General features: G+C 41.2%; 1 protein-coding gene across 2 annotated transcripts in view; it reads left to right on the top strand.

The window, feature by feature from the left end:
* Positions 1-411: 411 nt before the first annotated feature.
* Positions 412-13,047, top strand: part of LOC121512082 (homer protein homolog 3-like) — a 91,198-nt gene continuing 78,562 nt past the window's right edge. For both annotated transcript variants that reach the window (XM_041791092.1, XM_041791091.1), the window contains exon 1: positions 412-687. In XM_041791092.1, the coding sequence (XP_041647026.1) occupies positions 683-687 (5 nt within the window). In that variant the 5' untranslated portion in view covers positions 412-682. The remainder of the gene's footprint in view (positions 688-13,047) is intronic.

The following is a 13,047-nucleotide window of genomic DNA, read 5'->3' as shown; positions in this document are numbered from 1 at the left end:
AACCGTCATTCGGCTCCTGCTCATTAATGGCAGCTGCTTAAAGCTTTTATTATGCTGCACTTCATAAATACTCTGTTAAGGCAGCCTACAGGCCATTTCCACATATTAAACTTCACATTCTGACATTTAAGTGCAAAGTAGGTGAGGAGGATGAAGGTGGGGGGGACTTGTAGTTATCATTGTGGCCAACAGATGGCGCCGCAGAGGCCTCATGGTACCTCTGAGGGAGCTGAATGAGGTCCCAGTGTGATCTGGCACAGAGGCGGCAGCGCAGCATAGTGGAAGTCCTGTAGGAGCCCGAAAAACTCTGCTGGCTGACTGACATCGACATCTCTGCGTATCCTTCACGCAGAGCGCGAAAAACTGTGCACGGTGCGTAATTACGCACGGGGACGACGAAACCGCGGTCTTGCTCAGTGTGGAAAACCCGCGGACAAAGGAAGGCAGGCAGGCAGGAGTACAACAACTGACTTGTGAGGAGAGGAGTACTGTCGGAGGGGAAAGGGGTGGAATCTGGAGTCGGAAGTGATTTGTGTCTTTTCTTTTTTTTTCGAAATGTAACCTGAAACGTTGAGGATATCTGGGAAGAAGCGAGACAGTTTGGAAACCGAGGGGATAAAAGGAGAAAAAGTGGAGCGAGGAGTGGGATCAGTCTGCAAATCAGCATCCAGATCTTCGGAGCATGGGGTAAGTTAGGGGTCTGTGTCTGAAATGGGCAGTTTTTTCGTTTGTGCTGTCTTGAAAAGGCTTCAAAGTGAACTTTGCCTTGACTTTGTGAAGATTTCTGTTCCTGTGGCTGTCTGGCGATGTGACACAGCTCTCTGTCTTCACCATTTTAAAACATTTTGGAGCAGTTAATCCGAAAATAAACGTCTGATACATGGTTGATCTGTTCATTTATGACTGAACTGAATGCGCTGTCTCTTTGGTTAGCATGTGTATTTGTGTCTACGTGTGTTGAATTATTCATGCAGGGCTTCATCTTGTTTCAAACACACCTTAACCCTCCTTGAATTACCAGAGTCGATGCTGTCAGCCTTCCTCTCCTGTCGGTCGGTGTAGTGACACTTTAATTGAGATGCCACTCAGAAGAGTGACTGAGAACAATGTTAGAGCACCCTAAGTGGCAGACTGTGTCGTCTTTGTCAGTAGACCCTGGGGGGACATTAAAGAAGGAACTGTCTCACCTGATGTCCTCCTGTATAATAAAAATCTGCTGCAACAGTGCCCCTTTGGATTTGGATGATAAAGGACGGTCTGAAATTGGAAAATTGGACAAAATGCCCTCCAGGGTGCCCCTCCAGTTGAGACAACATGATCAAATGCTGTCAGGGGTGCCCGTCCAGTTAGGAAAACAACATGAGGTGCCCCTGGGGTGTCCTTGAAGTAAAAGACAATTGGATAAATCCCCTGCAGGCTGCTTCTAGATGCCATAGTGGCCACTATGCATGGTATAAAACTTTATTTGTTAGGCTCCAAAACATGTAGATGGCACCATTGTGTTTCTTTTTTTTCTTTCATACTCCTGACTTACTTGCTGTTCAGGGTTGACTGATTTGTTTTTGGATGCCTGTTATCCTTGCACAGTCTGTTAATGCCCCTTTCAAAGTAAGAGTGGAATATAGGAGATTTACGCTGCTTGCAAATTTAGTATTTCATAAAATGCACATGCCACTAACAGAAAGTAACTTTTGCATTAAAAATGTTTAATGTTTAAGTGACTTTATAATCCTTAAGTCATGCAACTTCCAACAGGATACATATGAACATGTGCAGCATCCTGTACAACACCTGACCACCCCTCAGCACCCTCAGAAAGTCTGTCAGGTTTTGGGCCCAGTCTGGACCTGCATCTCCTCCTCACACAGGACAGACAGTAACTAACGGTGCATCCAGGTGGTGCTAAACAACCTGTAAAATGACATGTCAGAGGTTTGTTTTTAATCCAGGATTTATCCAAGTTGTTGGAAAATTTAGTCACAACACAAGAAGAAACGTGTGTAACCGTGGTCCCCTGAGCCCTCATCCACTGCACCCAACAATCAATTAATTTAGTTCTGGGGTGCAGAAAGGTCAGCTGCCCACAGCAACTCTGGAAACTTGCTGTGTAACATCTGCAGTCAGAGTGGGAATGTTGGACTTTTGACAGAAGCATTAAAGCAAACGTTAGGTTGTCTAATAGCTTCTGTTTGATGTATTTATACTATTAGAGTAGACAAAATGCTCAGTTGTCCTGTTGTGTGACTACTAAAGACTGCTAAAGCAGTCAAATGCCATGGATAATGCTGTTTATTTATATTTGATAAAATGATTTGTATTTTGGCAGGGTCAGAACCAGGCAGGATAGACTGTGTGACGTGGTAATGTGGGCTGTCAGTGTCAGTGGGCTGGAAAAACTGCTAGTTTTCTGTCAGTTTATTTGTTTACATTTGTTAGGCAACCCTAGCTATCCCCCATTTGATGCTGCAATAAGATTAACACTGCAGGCAAATTTAACATGACATTTAATAAATATCTCATTCCCAGCTGGTATCTCATGCATTTACTCACTTGGGAAATTTGGTAACGTTTTAGTGTTAAAACAGAAAGAAAGAATACAACAGTGTTTACATTCATTTCCACACCCTACTCTACAGGTCACACTTACTCAGTCCTCCCAAATTAACACACTCATGGCCAACTGGCTACCATGTAAAGTGGCTATTAGTATTAACTAGTCCTATTCATACACATTCACATGCCACTGAGGCAGCAGATACTTTAGATATGACTCACTCTACCTACTGAGCCACAGTTTATATGTCAATTGCACATTTTTTTAGCCATGGTGTTATCATCAGAAAAAAGAATATCCACCATTGTTGTGAATAGCTCTCAAGGAGCCATAGGAACAAACCTGGATTGAAAATGCAGGGCTTTTGCATTCGGCTAGAGCTTGATCCTGCTCCAGTCCTGATAGAAGGAGACAGCTCTTCTACTCTCTTGATGGAAGCGAGTCTTGACAAACAGCCACCTGAGGACCGTAAACAAATGAGCGTCAGGTTCACAAGTGTTTCTCCATGCTGTGTGCTGCTTGCCTTACATGTGTTATCTGACCCCTACTGTTCCTCTAGAGCAGAATATATAGTTTCATACATTTTTTCACACTTTTTTTTTTAACAAGGTCTGGCTTCTGTCATTTAAAAACTGCTATACTCTCTTCAGTGGTTCAATATAGAGATGTTACTGGAGAGAAATGAAATCACTTGGTAAAATGTTCATAGCATATTGTCTATTGACCACTTGAATGCACCATTCAGAAACATTACATTAAGCACTATCATGGTGAAGGAGTGCTGAGTGTATGGATGATTCACCGGAGATGGGCGTTTACCATTTCTTGATAGCACTTTTGAATCTAACAGCTGTGGACTGAGCAGTAAGTACAGTGTTTAGCAGTAAATGAGGCAGAATTAGTCTACTTTAATTGTCCTTTTTAGTTTGAAGCTCCTTTTATTTCAAAATTAGATAACAGAGAATGGAAATGGTTTTGTTTGCATATTTGAAAGCCATATTTATGAATGTTTTGGGTGTTTATTCGGCACTTTGATAATGAAATGTTCGAACCAGTGGTTCTCAACTGGTGAGTCAGATCTAAAAGTAGTTTTCAGAGCTGTTTTTAGTGGGTCACAAATGTGTTCCTGGAAAAAAGAAGTATGGCATATAGTCTGTGATGTACGGAAGCCCTTAGCAGACATATAACACACCCATACAATTGATAATACTTAAAGAGTGAATACATTTTGGCTGTTGTCTTGAGATCTCAACTTATTAGGGCAATTGTTTCTGCAAGGTAGGGCTGGGCAATTAATCGCAAATTAGATTAAATCGCAATACGGCCTGCTGCAATTTTCAAATCTCAGAAGTTGCAATATTTCTTTCATTTAAAATGTGTCAAAATAGCAGTTTAACTAATCCTTTTTTGCAGTGGCAGAGATTTTATGCACATTATGCAAACATTGAAGTGTAAATTTTTTTATAATGGTTTACAGAAGTTCCCTTTTTTGTGTTTTATGGATGTTTTTCTTAATCAGAATGAGTGATATAAAAATTATAACACCCTTACACAAAGCAGATGACATCACATTTGCAATATGAGCCAAAATAGTTAGCTCATTCTATCTAAAACTGATGAAGCCTAGCGTTACTTCTCGAAGGTCATACCCCAGCTGCAATAAGCTGGTAGCCAGCCTCACCTCCCCCACCCCAGCCGCCTCCTTTATAGCTTAAAGCTTGTTGCACCCCCATATTCAGATTCATGCTACTATTGATTAATTGCTTCGGAAATAGTTTGATTACTTTCAGTACACATGGTCTTATTTATGGAATTATTTATTGGTTCAATTTGTCGAAAAATAAAAAAGATTAAATCAAAAATAATCACATATTAAATCGCAATCTCAATATTTGGGAAAAAAAAATTGCAATTAGATTATTTTTGCAAATCATTCAGCCCTATTGCAAGGTTTATTTGCCATCAATGCATGGACTTTGGGGTCCTTAACATATTCAGATTTTTAAGAAACTTTGCAGGTGCATCCAGTCTGGCAAAAATTGAATATTTTTTTGGCCACTCAGAATTGCCTCAATAGCACCCCCAGTTTTCATACTTTAAGACCCTCCTTTGAATTTGTCATAAATTCATGAAATTTTGTGGGTAGACGCAGTTTAGAGGATCTACAAAAAAGTATTTTGGGCTGACACTCTATGTCCAACAGGAAATGAGTAAAAATCGACTGTATAGCATTAGTTCAGGCAGGCCATGGAGTCAAGTGCTGCCATATAATCAAGATCAGCTGATCTCTCATTAGCCCTCATCAGCTGATGGCCAGCTGAGTTGCTTAAACACCCTAGTGGCTAATTGCACTTATGCTGTCATATTTAAACTGCTATAGCCTTGTTATGCTTTGCTGCTTCCCCTGCAAGCTGCTATTTGCAACCATCCTCCACCCCAGCTTCTCCTTTATGACACATCTGATTTAATCAATGTCCCTCTGTTGTCATTAATGCCTGCTCTTCTTGGGGTTTATAACTGCTTCTCTCTCTGCCTCAGGCTCCCCATATCGGCACAGGAATAGTAGGATTGTGTGCTGTGTGTGCTTTCTACGTAGACTCATGGTAGGGCAAGGGCATCCTAGAACAGCCACATCTAAATATAAATAGCAGCAATAAGAGAAAATTAATAACTGCTTGACAAAGTGGTCCTGACTGAAATTGGCCTATTTTTGGCCAATTCCTGGGATGGTATCTTGACTAACATGTCTGAGGGAATTCCTCTGATCAACTTGTGCTTTGGCATACAGATAGATGAGACAAGGATGATGAAATATTCTTAGGGAAGTTTCCCTTCGTCAAAGGTCATGTCTGCTGCCAGGGCTCAAATTTGCAAAATTCATCTTGTTATGATTGGATAACAAAGCCAGTTTTGTCATGAGTAGGTGTTATTTTCTTGAGATCTCAAGAAAACAACCAAATTTTACCTCTCGTCTCAGGAAATGGAGTATAATAAAATGTATGCATGTCCTTCCAGGGCTTCTGTTTTGTCTTGCCTCTTTGCTCCATCTAAGGTCCAAACTGGAACAGTTGTCATTGGTTGAATGGAAATTTATGATTTCTCATGAAGGGTTGGCAAAACCAGTTGAGAACCACTGTTTTAAATCACTGCCATCTTAATGAAATTCTAAGCTTTTTCATGCTACATAGACTTTGATAAAGATCAATGTGAGAGCACTGAATAATGTCCATAAAGCTTTAAATTTTCCTGTGTAACCTGGAACCTCTTTCCTTCTGTCCTGCTGCAGAGGAGTTGTCTGTGAACTGTAAAATGTTCCCGCTACATCGAGAGAGGTACAAACACACGTTGTCTTTGTGTCGTGGATCTGCATGGCAGGGATGGGCGATAACTCAAGTTTAGTTTGTGATCTCCTTCCAAATATTAATGAGCACCAGATTACTGATATTGATACCTTTCATCAGCAATGCCAGCATGGACTTGATTATTTATTTATAATATATTGATTGGTTTAATATGGATGCATTCTCAGCTAAATTTCAAGGTGGCCTTTACTTAAAAGACAAAATCAGATGATGAATTAAAGACAGAATCTGCACTGTTGATACTTGGGAGATCAATCAGCCCTGCTTCATCAAACATTTATTATCCGTGCATTGAAATTCATCCATATTCCATCCACATGGTATTAATCCTCTTCTCAGTATCTGTGGAAATTCCTGCTGTATTGTTGACTGTGAGACTTGTTATATGGAGAGACGGTTCTGTCCTTGTCCCCGGTGTACAGATGTCATCAGTATCTCGTTGTTGGTGGTGTCCCTTCCATCGTATCATCCTCCTGTAAGCTGGTTCTTTCGCAGCATGACTGCTACACATACATTGGATTAAGTCTTTCATTTTGACATTATGGGAATGTTTCAATGAAAGATAAATAATGGTGCAGGGAAACACATTCAGCAGTCATACAGTGGACTGAAAAGAGGAAAATTTAAAATAGAAGTTTGCAAGACATAAATACAAATGCTCATAGTGACACAAATCCAAATCCAAGCAAACCACAGCCAGTGTATCCTATAAAATGCTGTTTTTTATGTTAAATGAACCCATGTCACTAATATCCAGGCATTTACAAAAGTGCTAAAAGTATGAGATGGTTAATGGATCAAGTTAATAAAGGGCAGAAACAGCTAGGTAAGCTAAATTTGTTACATTGCATCTTGATGCAACAGTCAAGAAATGCATTTTTTATTCTCATTAATCTACACTCAGTACCCCATCATGACAAAGTGAAAACAGAACTTTAGATATTTTTGCAAATATATGAAAAAAATATATCACATTGACCTAAGTATTCAAAACCTTTGCAAAACACATGAAATGTATCACAGGCATTCTCATTTCTATTTATCATTGCTGAGATGTTTCTACAGAGCTCCTGCAGAGCTCAGAGACAGGATTGCTGTAAGGCGCAGATCTGGGGAAGGCTACAAAATATTCTGCATCACTTAACGTCTCCAAGAGCACAGTGGCCTCAATAATTCTAAAATGGAAGAGGCTTTGCAAAACCAGGACTCTTCCAAGACCTGGACTTATGGCCAAACTGCAATCGGGGTAGAAGGACCTTAATAAGAGGGATGACCAAGAACCAAATGGTCGCTCTGACTGAGATCCGGAGACCTTGTGTGGAGATGGGACAGAGTTCCAGAAGGACAGCCATCACTGCAGCCCTCCACTGATCGGGGTTCATGGCAGAGTGGCTAGACGGAAGACTCTCCCCAGCGAAAAACACATAAAAGTCTGCTGAGAGTTTGCAAAATACTCCGTGATAGCCAAGTGGGCCATCACCTTTTGTCTCACCTTGCACACTGAGTTGTGTTGCAGAAATGTGTTTTATTTGTAAAAAAAAAAAAAAAAAAAAAAAAAAAGAAGTCCCATAATGTGGTAAATTGTTTGGTACTGCGAAGGGAAAAAATAGTGAAGATGGGGTGAGGATGGCCTTGTGGTTTAAGACATGTAGCTGCTTTCCCGCTGGTCTCTCCCCAACTCTCTCATCCCTGTTTCCAGCTCTATCCACTTTCCTCATTTATGAATAAAGGCATAAAAAGCCCCCAAATAATATATTTTAAAAAATAATAGAGAAGAATTTTCTTTGCCTTTTTGACTCCTTAAGAACGCACTAGATCTATCCAGGGGTCTCTGTTATGACACTGTAAATACAAACTCTGGCACACTATGGATTATGTACCATGGTCGATATCAGCATAATACATGGGCAAATTACTTTGTTTAAAGTGATGTTTCAGCGCGAGGGGATGAGAGAGTTGGCAGGGGGGCAAGTGTGCAAGAAGGGAGTAGCAGCCACTACTCTGAATCATCCGTGACCCGTTTAAGTGACTTAGTAGAATCTGAAAAAAACGCAAAAAAATTAAACCTGTTCTGAAAAAATGATGGGTGAGTGTTTTAGCGTCAGCGTGTGAAAATAATTAGAACAACATGAGATCGTTTTCCTTTTATAATCTTTTTCAAGCGTGATGTTAGCCTCTCAATATGTGAATAGGTTGTCAAAATCCATGGAAGCAATAAATATTTTAACATAAATGAGGGTTAAGAATTAGAGGAGAATGAAAAATATGCTGCAATAAATTCTCAAGAAGAGGCCTGAGGAACATCTGATTTTCTAACAGTTATGGTGTTACTAAGTATTCATATTTGTTCTCAGTGTCAGTCAATACTTAAATGTAATTACTAGGGCTGTAGTCAACCAAAGAAAAACTTGGTCGACCAAAATAGCACCCAGGCACCAACCAATCAATTGGTTGTTTAGGGTGATCTTGGTCAGACAAAAGATTTTTGACCAAACATTCAACCAATCAAATGGAGGCTGTCAGCCCTAATAATTACTCATACTTGTTCTGTAAAAATGTGACATTGGTGCATTCCTTATACAGGTTGTATATGTTTTATGTGGGATTAAACAGATATAATGAAACATGCTCATACAGAAGTTTGCATTCGTCAACTTTAATTGCAGCAGAAGCTATTTATTCTTTTTCTAGTGTATGCTATGCTAAAGCTAATTATATCCAAGCTCTAGCTCCTCACATAACATGTGAATAGCATGCTGTGTAACCACTTGTTACAGCTGTTAGAGTGCAGGACTGTGGCAAGGTTGGTCACAGTGATCATATTTGTACATATAAAGGAATGGAGATATTGCTGCCTATATTCTCTAGTTTACAGTTTAAAATTATCTTAATGTCTCTCTCTAGCCTTAATCTATAGCACAGAGAACGTCTCCTCTTTGATTTCAGCAGAAACATAGCCAATTAATCTGCAGCATAACACTATTAAAACTGTGTAGCTTCTCTGTCCTCCCACTGGCCAAGGAGAAAGCAGCTGCTCTCTGGGAGAAGAAACTCCTTTAATGCTGTTACAGAGACTCCACAATCGCATGGATAAACAGTCATCAGAGCTAAATCTTTTTCTGTTCACTTAATTTCCCAGAGTTTTATTAGCATAGAGCTACTTCTGCTGGAGGCCTGATGTGAAAGATCAGCTTTTTTTCATTGCGTTTCTTTCTGACCTTCATAAAACAGAAATCCCTGTCTCACCTTCACAATATAAGGCAGCAGTAAGTAAGACATCAGTCAGAGTCCTGCAAGAAGAGCTGACCTTCAGATAAGTGAAGTACCCTGCTGCCATTGAACACAACCAGAGCTCATATTTCCAGGATTTCTCCTTGTAAAAGGTCAAGTCTGACAACATAGAGCCATAACCCTTATTTCTTCTATACAGCAGCGTAAAACACTTGTGTGGGGTGTGACTTGTTGAGCAGCTATACTATAAGTCAGTGTTTGTTTCCCCTTACACTGCTATTTTGGTATGTGATTGTGGCGTGTCATGTTGCTGGACTGGGCCAGACGCTTTCGCTGCTCAGGAATGTGGACATGAGGCTGCACACTGTCTCCGAGGTCAGAGGAAGCAGACCCTTAAAGGAGAAATGGTTTTAGAGGAACAAAGAGAAACCGCCAAATACTAAAGCCAGGATAATTTTTTTCCTTTTAGTGAGGAAAACTGAAATCCCCAGAAGCTTAAAACACAACAGCATTCTGGTTGTGTGTTTGTGTAAATGCACAGATGGTGAAAAATGATGCTTCGCTGGAGCACTCAGCTGACACTCTCATTTAGACTGAATTTGACTCACTTTTTAGTTAAAAACTGTGGGTCAGGAGGAATTATTGAACCCGACAGTCTGGATACTTGAATACTGTAGACTTACTGCAGAGCTAATATGATACAACTGTTGATTATTTTGTTACACTGAAAAACGAGAGAGAGAGAGAATCTACCATTCATATGGTCAGTGGTTCTTAGCTGACCCCAAAAGTGGGTCGCAGAGCTGTTTGGTAAAATAATTGTCAGAAATTCTATGAAGTACTTTCTAAATGTGTGTTTTGTCACGTTTTCTACCTTCTGAGGTCCTAGCTGCATCTTTTCTTCATTCAAAGAAATCTGACTGAACATTTTTGCACAGAAGACAGGGTATCCGCGGGGTCTTAAAAGTCTTAAAATGTCTAAAATCCAATAATTTGAATTTAAGGCCTTGAAATATCTAAAATTCTCTCAAAATCATATAAAATGTCTTGAGTACGATTTTTAAAGGTCTGAAAAAATGTATTATTAATGTATAATTATAACGGAATTGTGGACAGAATCGCGGAATTGGCCAATAAAGCAGAAATTGCGGAAATTGAATGAATTTGACTGAAATGCTGTGTTTTTTTTAGAAAGAGGAACGTATATCTGAGGAATATATCCCCAGGGGAACACTAAAGTGGGGCAAAACTTGTCCCTCACTGACCCCGCCCCCTCCTAAACAATAACAGCATGTCAAAGTGGCTGCATGAAACACGGGCAAATATCACGTAGCCCCATACGTGCCAGCACCGTGGGACTTACTGTTGCACCTTCAAGAAAACTCATCCGTGCTTCGAGTTATTTTACCTCATCATACCGCCTGAGCGGTGTGCCCCACCTCACGCGAGGCTCACCGCTCACCCTTTGGAGGCTCAAAATCAAGTCGGACGGACTTGAGATTTTATGAAGTCTCGCAGTCTAAACGATGTTAAATTTGGGTAACAGTTAGTTTAATAATTCATCCTGTAGTTACTGTAGCTCCCTTTGGTTGCTTAACGAGCAAACACGTGTCTGGATTAACGTAGCGGTCTGATATGAGGCAGATGGACAGACAGCAAGGGAGATGAGGAGAGAACCGTTACAGTCAGGAGTAGAACAATGCAGCATCAAACTGCGTGGACTGTTACAGACTGTGGGAGTAAATACAAGTTTAGGTAACAGGTTTACTGTTAACCATTTAACTTTAATGTGACCTTATTAAGTTACTATCACTGTCTGTGTTGAGAGAACAGAAGGATTTCTTCATTTGCATTATAAACACCAATTAGGATGTGATTATACACGTGGATGTGACTTAAAATGGTGGAAATATCTGACTGTTACACTGGTTCTATTTATTTTATATCAGGGTTGTCCAAACAACGACTCCTGGACCAACTGTGGCCCTTATTCAAAAAATTTAAGGTTATATCTATTTAATTAGCGAACATTTTATTCATGTACACAAACAAGACACTCTTTTTTCTGGTAAAATTAGTGGAAAGGTTAAAAAACGGAATTCCAAAAAACATTAAAACGGAAACAATGGAATTTGGCAAAAAAATACAACAGATTTCATAGGGCCCTACATATACTTTACAAGTAATTCTGGGCCTCCGATTTTCCTTCATGTATTTTTTTACTTTTTTGCCGATATGGATGTGAAATGGGTCTTATATTGTATTTATTATGGTCTTTTAAAAGTCTTAAAAAGTCTTAGATATGACTTGTTGAAACCTGCAGAGACCCTGGAAGAGACAATTGGTGGGTCCTGGGGCGAGACCAGGTCAGGTGTGAGAGCTAAGCTGGTTCGGCACTTTGCCACGCCAGCATTGGTCCTGTACTGCTCTGGCCTCTTGACGGCCATTGTTCAGGCCTGTGGCAGGTCCATGCCCCATCTCTCCAGGTATCCTCCCAGCTGCCCCCTCTGCGATGCATGCAGTCTCCCCTGGCGTCTGGACCAGCCCACTGGGTCCTGGGCACCTAGTGTGAGGTGAGCTGGATCAGGCCAGTGAAAGTGCGCCAGGTGCCCTTAAAAATGCAGCAGCCGTAAAAGCAGCCATGCAGAGCTTCAAGGCAGCTGCATCCTCTCCGTTTTGCTCTGCAGTAAAGGTGCCTGATGGCATAATCCTGACAGAAGAGTTAGATATCAAGGAACAATAGTGTAGCTACTTTTAGGAGATGTATCAGGCAGCTCTTCCCAGTCCAAATGGATGCTACAGATGCAGGGACTATAGACCCACCTGTAAGCTGTGTCGAGTCTCCTAGACAGGCGGTGAACAAGCTGAAGGCCAGGAAAGCACAAGGTCTATGTGGGATCCAGGCTGAGATGCTTAAGGTGGGTGGTGAAACCTCCCTCCTGTGGTTGCGTGCTCTTACATGATCTGAATGGAGGGTGGGCATCATCTCTGCTGACTGAAAAGAGGGCATTGTTCCTATCTGGACAACACCAGCTGCCAGAGCAGTCAGGCTTTATACCCCAGAAGTCTACAGTACACCACATCCTGGTACTTTGGAACCTTACTGTGTGCTTTTGGGAATTCAGTAGAGGGTCGCTTACACCCTATGTTGACTCCCAGAAGGCAGTTGACTCAGTGAGTTGAGATTTCCTCTGGAGGATTCTGGAGCTCCACAGGGTCCCATGTTCACTCTTCCAGTTGACATCTGCCCTATCTAGTACATAGGGTGCTTTGAAATGTGGTGGCTGAACCTCTGATGACTTCTTAGTTGATTCTGGGGTGAGGCAGGGGTGTGTCTTTGCCCCTATTGGGCAGGTAACAGGGACAGTGAACTGTGGTGTCATTTGGAGATGTCCAGATCACTGATTTGGACTTTGCTGATGATGCTGTGATCCTAGTGGCGACTATAGAGGTTCTTGTGGGGGCTCTGACCTTGTTGAGTGAGGAGGCTGAAATGTTGAGGATGCATGCCAAAACAAAGATCCAGGCATTTGGGAATGCCTTGGATGCTGCCCTGGTGGAAAGCGTAGAAGCTGTAGAGCAGTTTACCTACCTTGGCAGCATAATCCATCTACCACTAACTTGTATACAGACTAGGACCTAGGACTTATGCATTGGGCAATGGGTTCGCTGAGCAAGACTGTATGGCATTACCAGTATCTGAGCATGTGGATAAAAATCAGTGTTTTGGTCCTTGGTCCTCCAGGTCTTACTATACTGTTGTGAAGCCTGGATGTTGACTGATGACCAGAGGTGCCGACTAACCTCCTTAGCAACAATTTCTGGGGCTGTTGAGAACCACTGTATTAGATGACTGAAAAATGCAACATCAGCCCCACTCATAATGTCATGCCAGTGCAG

The sequence above is a fragment of the Cheilinus undulatus genome, linkage group 7 (assembly GCF_018320785.1).
Source record: "Cheilinus undulatus linkage group 7, ASM1832078v1, whole genome shotgun sequence".
Lineage (NCBI taxonomy): Eukaryota > Metazoa > Chordata > Actinopteri > Labriformes > Labridae > Cheilinus > Cheilinus undulatus.
The sequence above is the reverse complement of the archived record's forward strand: the minus strand, read 5'-3'. Positions and strand labels throughout refer to the sequence as shown.